This window comes from Mus pahari, chromosome 13 (assembly GCF_900095145.1).
Source record: "Mus pahari chromosome 13, PAHARI_EIJ_v1.1, whole genome shotgun sequence".
In the NCBI taxonomy this organism is placed as follows: Eukaryota; Metazoa; Chordata; class Mammalia; order Rodentia; family Muridae; genus Mus; species Mus pahari.
Genome location: NC_034602.1, coordinates 36420265 through 36441765, shown reverse-complemented (window position 1 = coordinate 36441765; position 21501 = coordinate 36420265). Strand labels below are relative to the sequence as shown.

General features: G+C 44.4%; 1 protein-coding gene across 5 annotated transcripts in view; it reads right to left on the bottom strand.

Moving 5' to 3' along the window:
- The window catches only part of Cc2d2a (coiled-coil and C2 domain containing 2A), a 78806-nt gene that overhangs the window by 9330 nt on the left and 47975 nt on the right, over nt 1–21501 (bottom strand). For all 5 annotated transcript variants that reach the window (XM_029545245.1, XM_029545243.1, XM_029545246.1 and 2 more), the window contains 12 exons: nt 20327–20465; nt 18560–18763; nt 16893–16985; nt 15622–15713; nt 12786–12953; nt 11042–11147; nt 9410–9519; nt 8159–8255; nt 7559–7657; nt 5676–5852; nt 2455–2658; nt 33–122 (listed from right to left, as the gene is read on the bottom strand). In XM_029545245.1, coding sequence (XP_029401105.1) covers nt 33–122; nt 2455–2658; nt 5676–5852; nt 7559–7657; nt 8159–8255; nt 9410–9519; nt 11042–11147; nt 12786–12953; nt 15622–15713; nt 16893–16985; nt 18560–18763; nt 20327–20465 — 1579 coding nt within the window. The remainder of the gene's footprint in view (nt 1–32; nt 123–2454; nt 2659–5675; nt 5853–7558; nt 7658–8158; nt 8256–9409; nt 9520–11041; nt 11148–12785; nt 12954–15621; nt 15714–16892; nt 16986–18559; nt 18764–20326; nt 20466–21501) is intronic.

Genomic DNA, 21501 nt, shown 5'->3' with positions numbered 1-21501 from the left:
AGGCCGCAAAGCTGCAAGGGAGGAAGACTCACATCAGATGTGCTCCACAGGTCACATACTCCAGCAAACGACACGCTATCAGGCAAGAAAGGGATCAAGGACACATACCGAGCTACCAGCTCCTGCATAAAGAAGGTTAACTTTAGAAATAACTTCCAGGAAAACAGAAACCTGCATCCCCAGTTCATTTCTCAGAAGAAGTTTCATGTATGTGTAAAGCATGAAATCGATGTTCCCAAGGTGCTTACTAATTACATTAATATCTTCATCTTCTCCTAAAGCCACGCAGAAGGTTATTTGTATTATCTTACAATGAGGCTGGCTCTGACCCTTTGAAAGAAACATCCTTATCTCCCTCACTTCTGTTCTCATTTTTGTTTCCTTGTTTCTTGGCACACAAGACTTTGTAACATTATCTTGTACTGAACTTCTCTTAGTCCTGTCCTGAAAGCAGCCATTCGCCCACGGGACACTGCCTTGTTTTAGGAGGGGACAGAATATTGGAGTCAAGTCTGGTCATCGTAGTATAATTCACAATTTATTCATCTCTAAGGGGGATAATTATGTTTATACTTCTGTGAATTTCATTTTAAGAATTTGGTTATTTGGGGTCCAGTGAGATAGCTCAGCAGGTAAGCTCACTTGCTGTTTGAGCTTAATGGCCTGAGTTTGATTTTTGGAGCCCATGTGTGGTGGTTTCAGTGAGAATAGCTCTCATAGGCTCATATATTTGAGCACTTAGTCCCTGTATAAAAAGGATTAGAGCCATGTTACTGGGTGCAGGCTTTGAGATTTCAAAGTACCTGTGCCATTCCCAGTGCACCCTCTTCCTCTTCCTCTCCCTCACCCTTTCCCTCTCCCTCTCCTCCTCCCTCTCCTCCTCCCCATCTCTCTCCCTGTCCCTGTCCCTCTCCCCCTTTCTCTCCCTCTCTCTGCTTTCTAGATCTGGATCAGGATATGAGCTCTCAGCTGTTCTCCAGCAGGCCTACACTCTACTATCATGGACTCTAACCTTCTGAACCCACTAACCCCCATAGCAACGTTACTAAGTTGTCTTGGTCATGTTTTACCATAGCAACATTACTAAGTCAGGGGTTGGTATTAAGAATGGGGCTATTGTGTTACAGATCTGCCCATGTGGATTTTTTTGGACAGATGTGGAAAACCTTGAGACTTTGAACTAGAAAAGTGCTTGAACACTGTATGCAGAGCTTAATGGGCCATCCTACCAGGAGCTTGGAAGACCGTAATGCTGAGAGCTGCGTGAACTGTGGAGGCCCAATTCAAGAGGGTTCAGAAGAGAACAGTATTAGCGGCTGGGTTAGATAGCATTTGGGGTGATATTTTGGAATTGCCTGTCTGCTGTACCTCCATGATTTGTTTGCTCTTTCCCTCAGCCTCGTGGCTCATCAATATTCAGCTCTAGTCATCATCAGTTACCAGACGCCCTGAGATCAAACACTGTTTCAGGTTCTCACTCTAGTGCACTCTTGCTTTCTTCCTTTTGATTTCTCTTCTCTTACTTCTATTGTAGCCATAACTTTAATAATATTTGAAATATTTTATCTATCCATTCTAAACAGTCTTTCCTGGGAGAAATTTATGCACATTTACAATGCTAACCAGAACACAGATCACTGTTGTGGGCACTAACGATGGAGCTCCGTGGTAGGGCAATGCCTAAGGCCTGGAATCAACCAGCAATTCACAAGTTCCTGTTTGGTTTTCTATAGAAACTAATTATATATAGTGAAGGCATATCAATCAGTCCAATCTATCAATCTACCAATCTATCAATCTATCTATCTATTAATCTATCTATTGCACCATATTAAAAACTTAGAAACAGTTGCTCTCTTTATTATCTGTAGTCTCAGAATAGCTTTGGGTTATAGTATTCATGTAAAATTGGCTTAACATATATATGGCTCATAGTCCACATAATGGTGAATCTTGTGGTGGGTATGGACTTTTGAAGCCAGTGAATGGTTCACATCTATTTAGTGTATCCGTGTGAATTCACATTAAGATGGGCTATATATTGAAAATATATATTGCTCAAATAACTGCTGTTATTTTGAATTCAATGATGCATATAGCATTAAGTAGAATACTGAGTAGTTATTTTGGTATAGCCTAACACACAATTAAATTATGTTTATGTAGGATGTTGAAAGTCTCATATGTTAATTTTTCAGTACCTAATATATAAAACCAAGGTTATATAGTGAGCACTCAATTATGGAAAGAACAAACCAAGGCTTATCATCGTCTCTGGCACTTTCGGATTTCCAAATAAAAGACGTCCTCCTTGCAGTACAGCATTTGACTCCTTACTTTGAGCCCTAATGATGCTCGTGTACTTAGTTTCTTAAGCGTTAGAAGATGCCTGGCTGTACATCGCAATTTTAAATCATTTTTTTTAACAGCACTGATTGGCTATGGCAGACTCACCGCAGTGGCCTGCGGGTTGTTGGGGTAGACATTAAGGAGCTCCTGCGGAGGGTTTAAAGGCTTGAGATAACGCGTAATAAAAACTGTTTTCCCGGTCATGTCAGTCACTGTTGTGAGGCACTGACGTTGGGGGAATTTTAAGGCACATTCAGCTTGAAATTTCTCTGTTGCTTGAAGTAATTTCTCATCTTCCTGGGTATCAAACTTCAAAAAGAAATGTATATAATTACAGGAGATAAGACAAAACATTCAGATTTCATAGACACTATGTACTGAATTTGTGGTTTGGGAAGTATTAATTGATTCTTTATAAAGTCATTTTTCCTGGTATCTCTGCAGCTTTATTTAATTGATAATTTAAGAGTGAAAATAATCCTTAAATACTAATTTACATTCAGTAAGACCAAAAGAAAGTAGTGAATTGGCAAACCTTATGAAAACTATTACATTAATAAATAAACAAACAAAACCTATACGTGTTAAAGGCTGAAGCACTAATCTGATGGCTGCGCACAAGCAACAGTTTTCTGTGTGCTTGATTTAGTCTTCTAAAGGGGGAAAAGTGGTCAGAATCCCATGTCAGCTGTGAACTGATTCCTGGGGTAGAACTGTCAAGTCAGAAATTGTGATTTTAGAAAAATGGAAAATTATGGAACAGTGAAGATATGAAAAATGATTGAATTTATGCTTTTCCTTTAAATTGATTTATTAATTTTGTCATTTCCTCATTTATGTAGTCATTCGAAAACTATTTCCCAAGATTCTAAAAGATTCCAGACACTCTGGACTAAGAAGTATGGAAATCTCAAGGCACTTCTAGTCTAGAGAGGAACAAAGAGAATCAAGCAAACAGCTGAAGAGTTTGAGCAGATTCTACAGGGTACCATGGGGAGACCTGGGAGGATGCAGGGGAAGCATCTGCAGATACTGTCCCCAGCAAGAGATCCTGAGCCAGGGGAGGCATCTGCAGGGACTGTCCCCAGCAAGAGATCCTGAGCCAGTGCAACTGTTAGCCTCTCAGGCTGACAAAAGTGTGGCAGAGAATGTCTTGTTTGTCTTGCGGTTGAATAGTCAGTTGTGACGACCTTCAACTGACTAAAAATGCCTGCTAGCTCTGCACTGCTTCTCTAAGAGACAGCTATGGAAAATGAAGCTGAGCTCCCCACTTGCAGGAGACATTCAGACAAAGTCAATGACGTCACTTGCAGACAAAGGGAGATAGTAAGTGGGCCAAAAGGCATCTGAGTTTTTCTATACTAGGGATTGTCCCCAGTGCCTTGCACATGCTACACGCACGGCTGGATGCTCTTTGTGGCATCACGGGCATCTACAATTCATTGCCAAGGGATCACACACATTGGGACCCAGTGCCTGTCCCCTGGAGGCAATAAACAAAAGCAGCTAGTAAAAGCGTAATTGGTGACTGATGGATCATAAAACAAGATGCTCGGTACCTTCTTAAGCATGTCACTCATCTACCATGGGCAATAAAAAGGAAATGACAGAAAATCAGTATTAACAACAGCTTTAAAGGCTTTTAACCAAAACAATGTAAAGTTAGGGCGGTTAAAGTAAGTACCTTATGATTGCTACTGACTTACAAAACTTTTGCTCTAGTAAATACTGTAATAAAAAATCATTTAGTATTAGATGAAGGTGGGGAGATGTTTCTAATCTTCCAACCTAAAAAGTTACTGTTAGTGGAAAACCATTTCTAGGCTGTGGTCCCAGGTATTTCAGGGTGAGGCGCCTCTCTTTCGCTAACAGCCTGTGGGGACATCGCAGGTGGGGCTTTCTACCTCTCCATCTGTAGGCTATCACATCATGCCTGCCACAGAAGAGGGAGGACAATGGAAAATGCTGCATACAGCCACAGGGCAAAGAAATGTCATCAAAGGCAGCAACAGGCTGCCAGGCTAAGTTTGGAGTCAGAATTCTGCCCTTGGTCTGAGAGCATTTGTGTGTGTGAACATGCTTGCTGCTTTTTCTCCCGAGCTCACTCCTAGACACAGACAGTCAGAATATTTCTCTTTCTGAAAAAGAAGCTGACACAAATCCATCCTGCTTTCTTGGGAAGCTCAGCGTTAGCAACGAAGCTGAGGATGCGAGATGAGTTTTCCAGCACGCTTGTGCTTTCGTTCGCCTTTCCTGAACAGGCCTTGCTAATGGGCTGTAGTGCTACCATTCTTATCTGTGAACCAGACTGTGATACTGCAAAAACAAAACAAGCAGAGGTGGGCTCAGTTTTCCATCTCCACTTCAGACTTAATTGGAAACAATTGGAAACCAAGAGATCCACGCGGCAAGTTACAACACAGTAACCTGGAAGTTAAGTTCATGCATGATGTAAGCATGGTAGACCTTGTTAGTGTTTCGACATAGGTTCTCACTTATGTAGGCCAGGCTAGTCCCAAACTCACAGAGCTCTACTTGCATCCGCCCCTAGCCTCCTCTCCTTGGGATTAAAAGTGTGCACCGCCATCCCTGTTACACAATAGCTGTTCCATCTCCTTCTCTAGACCATCCTTCCTCTAGTGCCTAAGGAATGCCCATTACATCCTGGATACTCAGTAAGATGTGTGAATGTATACAATGGGAAGGTAAATGTTTCACTTCCGCCCTGTACTGCTTATGTGGCTCTAGATAAATCTAGCCTTTCCCTCCAGCTTAAAGTTGGAGACCCAGTGCCCAGGAAAGAGTAAAGTCTCCAAACATGATACTGCCCGAAGTTTCTACAAGCTTTTCTGGAGCTATTTAAGATGCATACATTGGTTTCATTAGGTAACTTGTGAGCTCTGACTTTATGACTGTGTGAACGGATTGAATGCACAGCACAGCTGGGGACCTGAGGTCAGCGATGGAAACCTTTCCTTAGCATCCTTGCCAGTAAATGTCAGATAGCAATCTGATTTTCTAATTGTCATACTTGTTTTATTTGCGTGGAAAACATTGTTCTCAAAGCAGAACATGTTTCCATTTGGCTTGCTTTTCTACAATTTTGGGTTGCTGACCACTTTAACTGCTAGATCACGATGACAAATGCACACGTGTCTGTCCCATTGTCACCTTAGGTCCTAGGCAAAGCATAACAATTGGAGATCACAGTAAGAGAACTTCTGTTGATGCACTTCAGTCAAAGTTTATAAAAAGCCTAGCACGCATCTCATGGGCTTCAGCATCCCCCCTGACCCCCCGTGGCTTTCCAGATTGTACTCCATTACCTTTTCTCTAATCGGCTCCCCAGGAACCAGTTGAGGCTCGATGGTAATAAATAGGGTGATGTAGGAGCCTTCACTCAAGCTTCGGGCAGAATCAAAGGCTCGTTCCATAATAATGTTTCGCTCCTTACTATAGCCCAGGAGAACTGGAGGAATGTCTATTTTAAATGTGCCATCAATCTGTGAAGAAAACATGTCTTGGTAAGCACTGTGGTGATTTTTTTTTTTTTTTTTTTGTAACAGAAGTTCAAAGGGAATGGCCATTTCTCATAATCTAATGCATCAGATATACATTAAGCTCTGTCCAGGTTAGAATCCCTAAATTTTCAACAGAAAGGGCTCTATACTTTCTTGACTGATTTTCTTTGCTACAGAGTGCACTAGATATGAAAGATTCCTGGATTCAAATCTTGTCTTAAACTCCAAGGGCTTCAGAGGCCTCATTTCTACAAAGAAAATAACTGGACCTAATTTGTAGGGCTGTTGTGGGCAGGGACTGAGCTATGAGATGAAAGGCACTAGGAACAGTATCTGGTGGTGTGTCTGGGGCATGTTCCCTGGTCGGCTGCCTTCTCTCTTCTTATTTCCCAGCTTTCCCTCTCTGCCCTCCAGAATTTTAACCACGTTTCAAGACTTAGGTCTAATGTCATCTCAGAATTACTTTGCTAACTCTCTATCCTTATATATAGCTTGTTTCTTTCACTAATGTTTTAGCCTATTCTGCCTGACTTTAGTAGTGTGTATTTGCCATAGTCTAGATGATTGCTCTGCAAAAAAGGACTTTTGCTTTAGCTCTTCTGTGTCATCTCTCTGTGCTTTATAGCTGTGTTTGTAAATGTAGTAGGCACATAACAAGCCTGTCTCCAGAGGTTGTGGGTGCAGGGTGAGCTGTAAGGGCATGGGTGCTGCCCTCACATGCAAAGGAGGCACACATATTAGGACATTCAGTGGAAGGATTTCTAAATAACCTCCAGACCTGAGATTCAACAATGCCAACGATTACAGGCAGCTTCACTTGTAAGATGCTATGCTCTTTATTTATTTCTTTTAAAATCTATTAGAAGAGGAACTATAATTCTCACAGCAAGCACATCACTCCATATCCTGCATAGCTGTAGACTGTCCCACTGGCAAGATTGCAATTCCAGATTATGCTTGACAGCCAATCTGAGCTTCTTAGAATAGAGGCTGGTTTGGGTCTCCTGCCGTCCAGGTAGCATCCGTTCTATGTAGTTATCACAGCAGCACATAATTTTCTATTGCCATGGATTTAGTGCTGAGGTACCAAGAAATTGCAGAATCTTCAGCTGCCTCAGTAGACTTACACAGGCATGTAAGAATTGCCAACCTCAGGCTGGAGAGATGGCTCAGCGAGCACTGGCTGCTCTTCTGGAGGTCATGACCTCAAATCCCAGGAACCACATGGTGTGGCTCTCAACCATCCGTAATGAGAAATAAATAAATAAGAAAGAATTGCCAACCTTATGGAATCACTAAGCTGAACCTTTATGTCTACAAAAGGTTTCATTGTCAAGCATGCCTGTGTTAATGAGTACACACTTTCAGAAATAATGATAGGGTGCCCCTTGCCAGGGCTGTCAACCACCCTGACTGTTTTCTGCACCTATCCACTTCACTTCTGTGACAGTTTTTCACTGTGTCCCACATTCTTCACTCCTGTGTAGATGTTTTAAAGGTTCTGAGACTCAGGCCATCACATCTGGATATATACACCATGCAATAGTGATAGAAGCCAGTGGTTTGATGTGGTAATCTTCATTTGTCCAAGTTCTGTGCACATACATTTTTACAGCTTTGAGAGTTTAAAAGGAAGACTAGATAGCGGTGTTTCCTAGTGGCATGTAATTCTGACTTTAGTTACTTACCCTTGCCTGGAAATAGATGGTGCTAAATGGGATTTTCACACATCCTAACCAGTGCCTCTCAATACGGGTATGGATCCCACTTCCTCTTTCACGGTCATCCTGAAGGAAGCATGAGAAGTACTAATTAATTAAGAACGTCAGACATTTATGGAACTAACTGTGCGCGTGTGAACAGTACAGATGGATGCTCTTGACTGTGCTGTGACTTTGGACATCAGAACTCAAAGCCAATGTTTTCCCATTTGTTTCCTATGGTCTTCCATTGAATGGGAGATCGCTGTTTCGGCTACACTAATTGGAGTCTAGGCAAGCCCTAGGATTTCTTTACCCCAAGCAGGGCTACACCATCCCACTCAGCTTTTACATGTGTGCTAGGATTCCAAACTTAGGCTTGGCAGTGGGCCCTTTACCTACTGAGTCTTTCTCCCAGGCCCCCGTGTAATTAACTCAGTAGGAAAGTGGCAGGATTTCCCCTAACCCTGGAAGATGAAGTCCTCCTCCTCTAGCACAGTCACAGCCCTTTCCCCTGACACAGTGGTAGGGGATCTGAATATGCATGCAGAGCTCAGATGCCTGACTCCCTTACAGCTGGAAACTCACCTCTAGGATATCATACAGCACCTCATCAAAAATGTTAATGTACACGTCATCCTTCACTGACTGTAAGCTGGCTGTGCTGTAGTCCCCATTGGGGGCCCTGTGACAACACATGGAGACAGGCAGAACAGACACTATGAACGTTCAACATCAATGCTTAAAAAATGCCAACTCGGAACACATACAGTCCTTTCATCCCAAGGAGCTCTCACACCACAGCATAAAACACATATTTTAAGTCTACACTCCAATGGGACTGGCTCTGAACTTTGGGCTCTGCAGATCCACATTCTATACTGGCTTGTACTGGTAAATACTGTATTCCCCATACTCCACAGTAAGTCTTGCAAGGAACTTACCTGCCAGGGCCTGCGATAGCTCTGTGGAAGACTACGAGGTCTCCAGCCAACACCAGAGTTAGGAACTTTCTAAAGCTGCTCTGACCAGGAGCACCTGCAGTCATGAACTTCCTGCTAGACCATGACTGGAGGAATGGCAGCCGCTGTTCCTCACTTTCCCACATGGAAGTCAAACAATCCCAGGGTGAGAGAATTCGTTCCTGGACCATGGTCACTAGGACCCAGCTGTGCCTGTGTCACATGTCCCTCCGTGGCAGGGCTAGAGTCTTGGGGGTACCCCAGGTCTGGAAAATCTTCATTTGATCTTCCTTTGCTTGTTTTATATATGATGGTGGTGAACTTGCCCTCTTTCTGAATTCTACCCTAATTTGTCTTTCATTCCAAAGATCTCCACAGGGACCTAGAATACACATAACACCCACCACTAAAGACTTTAAACTGTCTTTCTTCTAAGGGTTTTAATTTCTCCTTCATGAAAGTTAGAGTTAGCTGGGCGTGGTGGCGCATGCCTTTAATCCCAGCACTCAGGAGGCAGAGGCAGGCAGATTTCTGAGTTCAAGGACAGCCAGGGCTATACAGAGAGTTCCAGGACAGCCAGGGCTACACAGAGAAACCCTGTCTCAAAAAAAAAAAAAAAAAAAAAAAAAAAAAGCCTTTGGCCTGTGAGAAGTCAGAGACAGGAGGAAAGTAGATTGTTCTGAAAGGGAGAACGATTTTACTCTTTTTTTTTCTTTCTTTCTTTCTTTCTTTCTTTCTTTCTTTCTTTCTTTCTTTCTTTCTTTCTTTTTCTTTTTTTTTTTTTTTGGTTTTTTTTTTGGCGGCCTCCGGCTCCGTTTTCCCCATACTTTGTCCACTTCAGCTGCCCCCGCTCTCTACAGAGAGGACTTCCACTTACCTGAACGGAAGTTCAAGTTCTTCGTTCCAGCTGGGATTTGGTCCTTCAGCTGTGGTTGTGTGGCAAATTGTTCTTTGAAAAGAGACCTCCACAAAAGGCCGGACTAAGACCTGAAAGTCAAGAGCAAACCCATGTCTGCATTGATTAGTCATTTTGTTCTTGACAGAAAGAGCTGTATTTATCGAATAGGTGAATATTTTCTATCTCAGGCAAAGTAGAACATGCTTATTAAGCAGTATTTTTTGGAAGAGAATGAAACAGGAAGTCTGTTCAGGAGTTTTAGGTAATTCGTTTTTTTAAATTTTTAATAGTGAAATGAAGAAAAGGGAGATTTCTCCAATGTGGTCACACTGGGAAGAAGAAAAGAAGATCCAGTGACCACCTCCCAGGTCTTTGGGATCTTGAGGGGAGGGGAGGGTTTAAACAGAAAATAAGATATATGTACAGCTAAACAGAAGTGGCCACGGCTGGTGTGCTGGCCCAGGCCTGGTGTGCTGGCCACGGCTGGCCCGAGTCCCAGATCTCTTTCACAAGGATGTCTGAAAGAGTTATCCATCTTTTCCAGGAGACATTTTTTTCCTCTAATGTCCCCAGGGCTTCCACCATTTCATTCAGACCAAGCTGGCCTCAAACTCATTATGAAGCTGAAGATGACCTTGAAGTTTGTTTCAATGTATAAACATCTATCTCCCCCTTAAAGTAACATCACCTTAATCGCCTCCACCTGATAAAACAAGTGTTTGCAGAAAACCACGCCTCCCCTGCGCTCCTGGAATTGGGTCCTCTGGGGCTGCAACCTTCCCTCTTCTCCTGCATTTCCTTTGTGATTCTTTCAAAACTAGCCAATTGTGAAAGACTGAGTGGCGGGGGGNGGGGGGCTGGGGGACACAGGCACCACCTGTGTTAGTATAAAAACCAGATGGATTTCTTGCCTCTGTGCTCCCTAGCCTCTTTTGGGTTCTGGTGCACCCATTTTGCAAAAGGAATATTGCCTTACTGGGCTGTTTTCAGTGTGTGTGTGTGTGTGTGTGTGTGTGTGTGTGTGTGTGTGTGTGTGTGTGTGTGTGTGTGTGTGTTTTGTGCTACACCAAGATTATTCTTTGTTCCAAACATTTGGAAGCAGGATTTTATCATGTAACACTGACTGGCCTTGAACACCTTTTGTAGACCAGGCTGGCCTTGAAACAAGATCCACCTCTGAAGTGCTAGGACTTTAAAGGCATAAGCAACCATGCCTGGTACCCAACAGAGGCTAGAAGAGGGCATCACATCCCTGGAACTGTGGTTACAGGTGACTCTGAGTTGTGAGGAGGAGGAGGAGGAGGAGGAGGAGGAGGAGGAGGATAGAACCTAGGACCTCTGTAGGAACAGCCACATGTACTTAACTGCCAAGCTGTCTCTCTGGCTCCTGACCTAGAACTTCTAACCCTTTAGTTCTACCTCCCAAGCGCCAGGATTCTAGACAGTGCTACCGCACTCAGTTTACTCAATGCCAAGGATCTAATGCAGGGCCTTGTGGATGCTTGACAAGCGCTACACCAACTGAGCAATATCCAAGGCCCTTACAAAGGCAATTCTTACCAAGACAGACAGAGCAGGAGTCAAAGCAGAAACCCAGCCTGGTTCTCTCACCTGGCCGAGGGGGTAGTCGGCGTTGTGTAGTGGGCTGTGTGTGCTGGGAGAAGCAGTTTGCTTTTCACTGAAAGTTCTCGAAGATCTCGATGGCTGCTGGAACTTGCTAGGAGGGAAACCAGATGAAAGCAGGAAATGACAAAGAACGTGTGTGTCTACTGAGCTAGTTTGTTTAAAGATGTGTGGTGCTGGTAGCTGTCAGAGTGGCCACTGTCTTTAAGCTTCTTGACATCTGAGTATGTGCTGGTCCAGCTGGGGTGCCTCATGATTACCAAGCCCTTCCCCGACTTCCCTTCCCAGGCCTTCATGCCTCTCTGAGAGTGGAGGAAAGGCTATCTTTCCCTCTCCTCCACTCTCAAAGGAGCCTGAGTCGTGAACCCCAGTCCCTCTCAGCAGCATAGTCCTGACTCCATCTCATTCTGGTTCCCTTCCACCACATCAATAGATGCTCTGTAACAGAACAAAGAGTTAGTAAAGGAAAAGGGCAAGAGCTGAAGAGGCGTTGGTGGGTAAGAGGACATGCTACACACACAAATGCTACACACACATGGGAGTCTGAGTCTGGATCCCATATAAAACACTAGGTGTGACTGTGCATGCACCTGTAACTCTGACACTATGGGAGGTGGAGACAGTAGGACAGATGGGGGCTAGCTGACCACCAACCCAGTTTCCACTTTAGTGGGCAACCCTATCTCAGGGGAGTAAGCTAGACAGTGATAGAGCAGGATACTGGACATCCTCCGCTGGCCTCTGAACACAAGCATAAAAGTGTATGTGGCCATATGCACGTGTGTATGCACACCACACATTCATACCTATGCACAGAACAGAAGAAGAAAAACAGGACGAAGTAAGGGGGCAAGAGGACAGAAAGATGGAGAAAGAAAGCATCCAGAGACTCAAAGAAGATGCCGCAAGCCGTCTCGGCTCTCTGGAATCTGATAGTGCTGGATGACCTGGGCCAGGCCACATACACCATCTTTGCTCGTTTTCCACCTGGTAAAACAGACCTAGTAATAGTGGTGAGAGTTGAACAGAAATGACATCTGTGAATGGACCCACAATGGTGCCGTACATGGTGAATGGATTAGTTCTCCTTTCTTCCATTACACCAACAAGGGCACCCACGAAAGAACTTCAATCCTTTATCTTCCTATCTCTATAAGAAACTCAGAATCAACCCCACTATTGTTATGGTCTCTCCACTGCACCAATATGGTGGACCATAGTAGCTACCAACGTGGTGGACCATGGGAGTCATCACCCATTGTTCTGAACAGGTGGCAGAGGTGAGCCACAGACAGACACTTTTTATGTTTCTGTCTGGCACATGCCCATTTCTTAAGGTCCTGCCTCTGTAGCTGCAGGGGACCAGACCATGGATTGTCAGCATGTGACCCCAGTTAGCACTCAGCTTTTCTCCTGAGAAGGTGATATAGGACTATTTCCATCATATGAGAAAAATGAAGCAAACACAGAGGCAAGTAGGAGAGACAAGGAGGACCCAGGAAAACCACCTTGATCCCTCAGTTCATCACGTAGCTCATCTGTACCTCTTGTCCTTGGGTTCTACAGGGCATTGCCAACCCCCGCACACTTGAGCCTGAGTTGACTACAGTTACTTGCAAACAATACAGGGTGGGCTTTTGCAGGAGCGTCCGTATCCTGCTGCACTGAATCTATTAAAGAAGGTCCAGGTTGGCTTGCATTCTGCACATTCAGCTGTCCTGAGGACTCTCACCTCACTACAGGTTTCCTTACAGGGATGTCGTAAGCCCGGATAATGTTCACCAGCAGCTTTATGTCCCCATCAGACAGGTTTTGGGCTGTCACCTTCTTCCGACCTTTCCTCCGTGGCCTCAGTGGTCGCTTTTGTTCTGCCAGCTTGAAAAGGCTTAGGCCCAAAATGCTAATGATTATAGAACAGCATTAGGATTCAGGAGTAAAGAAAGGTCTAGAGAGTTACTAGATGGCCTTTTAAACTACACTCCAAGGTCCCTCCGAGACCCCTGGACGGAGGGTGGGGAAAGTCTAAAAATTCTGCTAAGCCAGGTGGGGAAGGAGGCAGTCCTACCGCATGCTTTATTAAAATTCTCAGCTGCCACTCATTAATGGAAGCAAAGTCAGGTCTATCTGAACCCCCACCCCATCTGCATCTCCTGGCTTGGCCCCCTACCTTGTTCACCAGCCCCTCTAGCATGCTGTTCACCATGACTGCTGCCAAGCTGCTGTAGCTTTACTCCGCCCCCCTCAGGCTAGTCTTGCCACTTATTCCAGAGAGCTAGAAGCATCTGTTGGAAGGAGCACTTCCCCTGGGCATGAACCCTGGGAGTACTGTTAGCCACCTCCCCTCCGTTCACTAACTCCACCAATGCTCTTGGCCCTCTTGGGAAGTTCCTGGATGGTGCTTCTTGGTCTCTGAGACTACACAGGCCTGAGTGATAATCATGGCTCTGCTCTTGACCTTGTGACAGGTTATTTCACCTCTGTGAGTCTCTTTCATCATGTGTAAAAGGAGGGTATTTGCATCTTACAGTGGTTGAGAGGGTAAGTGAGGAAGGGTGCATGGCACCCTGGCACTTGTCTTGGACTTTCTAGATACCCTGAAATGAGTAAGTGTGGGGATGGCAGTGACCAGGATACGAGAGATGATGCTGGAGTTGAGGGAAGTGGGAGGGCGCTGGGGGAAAGGGGATCCTCTCCGCCTTTTATTGAGAGATGTGCCACACATTGCCCACCCACTAAAGCAGCAAGATCTGCTGGATCATGAGAGGAGCTTAACAGGAAAGCAGACCCAACCGTGTGCCTAGAAGCTGATTTGTGACAGTGCCATTAGCCACAGGGCACAGCCAACTGCCATCTGTGGTGTCTGGGGACTTTGCCTTTTTCCTAAGTAATGACCTGCCTGGCCCAGCAGTGTTTCCCTGGCTTTCTTTGCAGGTGACATACACCAGCTAAGGATAAGAGCTCTGCAGCTGCTATCTGAGCACTACTGGTGCCTCTCACAAAGAATCCCAAGGGGATTCCAGGAAGGGCTCACTTGGTCTCTAGCATCCTCATCCTACACAGAATAGGTACAATTTATAAATGTCTTCTATTATCTAGAGGCTCATTAGCAACCTTACAATAACAGCTTTAATCTTTACAACTACATTTACCACATTTTTCAGATAAAGAAAGCAAAGACTCTGATAGGAGCCTTGATTTGCTGAAGGCTGCTTAGTATAGGAAGAAAATTAGGGTCTAAATTCCGGCCATATTCTAGTCACTCTGCTGGGACACATACCTAGCTCAAAGATGGGCTCCTGACATGACACATATCCTCCTTTGACAATGCTCTCTCCCCCCTAAAGATGCTCTTGTGAGACATCAATGCCTCCTTACCAAGCAGTCTACCTACAAGCACATAATTGACTGAGACTATTAGAAATCGAAGCATTTTAATTTAAAGCCAAGAACAACTAAAATTAAAAAAAAAAGAAAGAACATACCCCGAGCCTTCAGAACTTAACGCAGAAAGTAAAGCAGAAAAAAAAAAAGAAAGAAAGAAAGAAAAGAAAGAAAAAGAAACAGCATGAAAAATCACCGTCTGTTCTAACTGTAGCTTTTATGTCTGTGCAAACATTCAACAAACAGCTAGCTAGGCTAATGGAGGAGGCTGGCATATATTCATGGCGACTGTTGCCTTCAGTTCATGGATGGAATTTCAAGGGACTGCCATGGATGAGTTAGCGCAAGCATAGGAAATGACCTGTGCATATTTATTTTATTTTTAATTGTGTGTAATGTGTGTGTCTGTGTGAGGGTATATCCACATTCCCATGGAGGTTAGAAGAGGGTAATAGACATTGCAGGTGGTTATGAAGAGCCCAGAGTGGATGAGGAAAACTAACTTAGGTGCTCTGGAAGAGCATTATGTGCTCTAAACTGTTGGGCCATCTCTTCAGCCTCAAGGAATAACATCTACAGGAGGCCGATGCTTGACCACTGAGAAGGTCGCGGCATGAATGCCCCCATAAGAATATGTGCATCCACTCCTGAAGGAGACTATATGAAGAATGGGCCAACAGGGAATCAGGCAAAAGCCAGGGGCCAACTTCCATGTGAATAGCCATTTTCCCACGTGGCCTCACCAAGCACACACCTCAGCCTTGTGGCAGAATCAGGATGTCCCTTGGGATCCTAGAACCTCAGAGGGTGTGATCTCAGCCACCTCCACCATGTGAGATGTATGGGAAAGCCTGATATTAGGAGACTAGAAAGGCACGGGGGACATAAGGACGTACAGGGGGGATGCTCTCAGAGTAGTTTAACTGGCATGGGAAATGACAAGGGCTGCGGAGCTGGATTTGGCAGTAGAGAAGGCTGGGATGTGCTCTCATGGAAAATGATGGAGAGGCCCAGGGATGTTTGCCCTTATATAAATCCTTCAGCTAACATCATGAGGCATTAATCAGGTTGACCCAGATTTCTAATGCATACGGTATAATGACAAAATCTTACATACATCTTCCGTGTAATGGGGGTAAGATAAAACACAGGCAGCAATAACAGTAGCTTTGTTTGATTATTTTTACCTGATATTGGGGACTTCTTCTTCTACTACCAAGTCAGTAAGAAGAAAATGGTGTTTGGCAGTTAGGAAGCGATTTACCACTGCTTCTCTAACCTGGGAGAAGAAATCAGCATTACTGAAGGTGATCAAGTTATTTAAATGTCATTTGGCTCAGTTTCTCTGAGTGAGTCCTCCCTCTAACTCCATCCTCCCCCTCCCTTGCCCCCCAGCTGTCTCCTATGGCTGGAAACTCTGTAGTCCCCCACCCCCACCCACGACTGTAAACTCCTTAAGGGCAGAGTTGGACCAGTTGGTGTGGGTTGTTTTCATTTTGTTCACTGTTATATTTTTAGGAGATTGAAAAGTTTCTGAAACAGAAGATAGATAGTATTATTTTGTTGAATGAATACACTAACAATAAATACAAAAAAAAAAAAAAAAAGGAACAGTCTTGAAGCATGAACAATTGAGAAAAAAAAATCCTTTTTTTAGTCTGTTTTAGTTTGTTTTGTTTTGAGACAGGGTTTTCCTGTGTAGCCCAAGCTGTCCTGGAACTCACTCTGTAGACCAGGCTGCCTGCGAACTCTACATCTGGAGTGCTGGGATTAAAAGTGTGTGTGACCACTGCTGGAGACCAAGTTCTTAGTGCTCTGCCCTGACCGAATGGTTCATGTGGAGTCCCAGTAGTGAAGTTTTTACTTGGGTAGCACATGCCGCTTTTACAGAGTAATCCACCTCCTAATTTAAATAAAGGATCTCTTAGTTGTCAAGCAGTTAGGAATTATTTTTGGTACATATGTCATAGTGTAGAAAATCTAGATAGGAAGAATGCATTGTAGTTACTCTAGCATTTCTTATAAATAATTTTAAGATGACAAAAAAAATGGGAAAGAATAAACAAAAGGCAGCTCTATCTAGTTTTAAGTTTTCTAGTCTGTAAGGGCAGTACAACGTGGATCAAAAGCTCTTGCTTTTCTCACAACGGTTGTTGTAAAGCAGCACAACATAGATGCAGACAGGAAAAACAGGACCCAGAAATGGAATCCCTCCTAACCACATCCCATTCATCATAACAGTCAGCAGTGCAACCCTTGGCATAGCTTGGTGGTTTCATATGCTCAAGAGGTGACGGTAGTTTCCAATCCGTTATTTATATACGTGGGAAAACAAGCCCCAAGAGACTACGTGGCTTACATAAGATGCCATAGGCATTATTTATAAAAGCAGAAACACTCCCATCTTCCAATCTTGGCTCTTTCCCCCTATAGAGATGGGTTTAAGTGGTTCTCTTACTTGCTGAAGGTACTTGGCTACTGCGGCTCTGTGCATGTCCAGGTGGTCCTTGGTTTCAATTACATTTCTGTCGCGTAATCGTTTCTCATAGTCCTAAAGGTGAAAGGACGTCATAATGTCATGTTTTTTTAAAGTGCTCTCTGATGGTTTTTCTTGGAGTTGCAGAATTATTTATCACATGTGACTTAAGTCATAAATCATCATTCTCAATCTTCCTCCTTCCTCTGGACCTTTGATGCATATGCAGTGCACAGGAGTGCCTGTACACTACTTAAGTTAAAGTGCTCACACAGGAAAGAACAGACACCATGGGAGAAGCAGAAGAAGTTGTTATAGTTCAGGGTGCTAACATGTGTACCATGCAACCTGGTCAAACCCTGCGCATGCTTTGACTTATCAGAGTTGAGTGAACTGGTCATAGACTTAGAGAAAGCTTTTGTGAAGACTGATCACATGGCATCTAGCTACAGGTGACTTGGGTCAGCTTCTTGGAGGACAGGAATAGATTGCTTTGGCTTTCGTCTGCTCAGGCGTATCCTTTAAACTACTGATAAAACAGCGTGGGTACCCCCGGGGAGCACCAATTCTACTTTGTTTGCCATTCTCCACTGGAGTTGAATGCCCATCATGTCTTCTAACACAGATTGAGTGGTTCAGAGATGTCATTTTTGAACTTGGATGAGGAGGGCACCTCTGTCTCCATTGGCTAAAGTCCATAGATCCAAACTTGGAAGATGTGATCATGTGGTCAACTGGAGTAGCCTATCTACAAAATAGAAGGAAGCCACACACCAGAAGCCCAGACAGGATGGAGAAGTGTCTTGGTATCTGGGTGGTCTTGAGACATAGATGTATTCCACTATCTATGTACTTTTATTTTTAACCATAAACATATATTTTAAAGATTTATTTTATTTGTATAAGTGTTTTTCTTGCATGTATATTATATATGTATGTATGTATGTGCACCAGGTATGAGCTTAGTACCCACTTATTCAGGAGAGGGCATCAGATTCCCCTAAAACTGGAGTTATGGGTGTTGTGTACTAGGAACTGAACTCAAGTCCTCTGTAAGAGTACATGTCCATATGTCCATCCGTAACCACTGATTTGTCTCTCCATCCTATTCTAATCCTCGTAGAGATTTCATCATCTAATTTACTGCAGTTGATAGCTGAAATTCAATAGTGGGAAGAACCAAATAAATAGATACCTGGCAAGAATAATTTTTGCATGAAAAGTCACAGTACTTTCTAGGGCCTCTCCACTCGCCTCCTCACTCACAAGCTTGCCTGCCTTTGACTGCTTGTCCCACCAACACATTACGTTCTCCATCACCCCTCAAGGGCCAGCAGGCCCCATCTGTCTCCGTAAGCTGGCTCTGCTGAGTCTTTGTTCCCCTCCTGCTGTACCTGGTCCCTGCCTTCTTTCTTGCCCTGGCTGCTCAAATCCTACCCATCTTGTTCTCCCCACACTTTGCCACTGAGTCCTGGAGAGTCCTTAGCACAGACTTGCTATACTCAAATGGTGTCGCATCCTTGACAAAGGCAGGCCTAATTGTGCTGCAGTAGAGAAAGTAGCGTTGTGGAGAGCACACACATACATGCCCAGCAGCAGGCCAAGTGCCACCGCAGATTGTGCACTACATTCTTTGGCCAGTTCCTTACCTGGAATACCTTTTCCATAATTTCTCGGTCATATGCTGGAATTTGTTTATAGTTCCGGAACTCTGGCACCTCTTGGCTCCTAAGATGGAGAAGTCGGAACCGTTTGGATCTATTTAATTCCTCCTCTGAGACGAAGTTGAATTCCTGCTGCAGCTGCTCCAGTCGGAAGAAGTCAGGGACGTAGGATTCACCACTGGTAGCAACCTGCAAGAGCAAGAAGACACCCAGCTCTAGGCGGTGGGCAGATACTTTCCAAATTAACCGCGCTGGGCTCAGTGAATGCCGACTAGTTTTCAACTAACAGATCTGAGAGGAAAGTTACACTAAACACAGTGGAGGCAAGCAGATGCTGCTGTAGGTACTTGGTGGTTGGTATTGCTTGTTTGTTATCACCACACACCATTTTTCCCAAATAAATAAGTAAATAAATAAGTAAACAACTAAATAAATAAAAGTTAATTTCACTTTTGATATCTGTGCTCCCTGTTAATATGCAAAGGGAAAAGGAAGAGCTATGTCAGCGCAGAGCCTTGACCAGGCGCCTACTGGAAAGAGTGTGTGTAAAATATCTATGGCTTTTAAATTCCTATGTGCATATGTGTAGATCAAGGCTTCTTGTCAGCCGGCTTCATTCAGTTCCCAGGGTCATCATGGTGTCCTGACCGAACAGGAGCTTACAGCCTTCATTATTGAGAGTGAATCAGAGACGGGCACTGGCCAGCCAACTTGTAGGGCCCAGGAAGAACAGCTCCTAGACACCACAGAGAAGCTAGCAAAGTGGCTTCCTGAGGGCACTGCTAGCCTCTGTCCCTGGTTCTTTCCCAGCCGTGACCTCCTCCTAGGAAGAAAATGGACAGATACTCTCTGGGACCGTGGGAGACTCTGCTCTTATACCCAGGGAACTCTTGGCCCACAAAGAGGAGCCGATTGGAAGGGATCTCTGTGCTTTGCTCTTCCATGGAAAAACTACTGGGTTAAAAATAAAAGGTCATGATAGATGAGTGTATTTATTGTTGATTTCAAGATAGTAACTAAGACGTGACTTCAAAAACATCCTATGAACTCTGCTGTACTTGAGGTGGCTTTGGCTCATCTTTCTGACATGAATCGTCTCTGTGCTAAGCAGTGTCACGTTGGAAGGAGTTTGTAAGGAACAAGGATCAAATAGAACGATTTATCTCGAAACCTAGATGAAAATGAAAGTTTCCTAACCTGTTGTATGGTCAACCCCCATGGGAACCCACTTGTTTATAGTAGTTTGGAGACAGTTAAATCCACTGTATTTGATTCCAAAAAAAGATGAATTGGGTGTGTTTAGGGTCACATGGTTGTAGACAATTTTCATAAAATACCCCATCAGGACTGAAAGGACAAGACGGAAAGCCTGCTTATTATCAGTGTGGCTGTGAGCAAGCAGCTGTCTGAAGTTAGTTTTCTTTCTGTGTAGTGGAGAAGTAGAACCTTTCTCCAGGGGTGTCTCAGGCTACGGGAAACAGTAAGGAACCTAGCTAATCATATGTGCTGTATGTGGATTGTGTACCATCTAAGAGTTCATGCACAGCAGCACATATCCTTATCTACTGTGAGGACAACACAGGGCATTGATGCTCCACTGTGTCTCACAGCCAGGGAGGAGGTGGCAGAGCTGAAATTTCAACCTGTGGTTGACAGTTCTGGCATTCTTAAACAGCTGTACAGAAAAATATAAAAGAGAATGCCTTTGTAGGGCATTTCATCATCTGAGAATGTAGAAATGGCTTGTGTTACCGAGATCAGCTGCATCAACGGAGCGTGGTTGGGATCATTGGGGTCAAGCTTGGACTCTGCTGCCCACTTGGCCAACTTCTTCATGTCCGTCAGCCCTGATGTGCCAATGGATGAGATGGCGTCTGCTCTCTTCAAAGCACTGGAAAAAAACAGCAAAAACACCAACAGAGAAAGCGATCAGGAGCTTGTCCTCAGCACGCCAGTGCTGCTTACGGAAGCCATTACCTTCTGTAGGGGGAAGCTCACTGTGGAGACGCACGAAGCCATTTCCTTCTATAGGAGGAAGTTCACTGTGGAGACGCTGATTATTTTCTTCACTTGACTATTAAACATGTTGTACGGCAATGAAGAAATAGGAGTAGAAGGCATACAAATGTGCTAAATGCTACAACTCTGTCCAGTGCAGTGGCACGTTCCCCCACATTACATCCTGCCCCCGTGGTCCAGGGAGCCCTGAAGGCCTCACCTCCCAGCCCAGTGGATAGCAGCTTTGGACACAGAACTCAACAGAGAGCCATGCTCTGCACAGATTTCTATACTTTACTTGCTCATTCCCTGATTTACTTCAGGAGGAGCCAAAGCTTTAGCCCCAGGGGATGTCCCTAGTACTAAACTCCAGTGAAAAGATCAGAAAATGCCGGGCCAGGCTTCCATCAGAAGTGGCTCTTGACTTGGCACAGAGCTACATTGCTTGTGGCAGGTTGGTATGGGGAATATGTAGGACAAGAAGGGGACAAAGCAAAACCCATTCTATTTTCCATGTGTTGAAGTCATTTGGAAAATTGTCTTCTCTAGGATGGAGATACACCATTCTCTCTCTCTCTCTCTCTCTCTCTCTCTCTCTCTCTCTCTCTCTCTCTGTGTGTGTGTGTGTGTGTGTGTGTGTGTATGTGGTTGTAAATCTTTTTATTTTAGAGGTGGGGCAGCCAGGGCCGGAATGGTGAGATGATGGATTGATAATAAGTCTGTCTATGCTGAGATGGCAGAGGGAACCTGTCATAGAAGGATGCAGGTTTCCAGTCCATCACAGTGGCCACGTGGACTAGACTGGAAGATCAGGGCTCCTCCTGCTCTGGAGGACTGAAGATCTATCCATTGGGGGAGAAAGCTAACGATCAGGAACTTTCCCACATCTAGCAAGCTCTGCCAGTCACTATCAAAGAAGCTTTATGTGC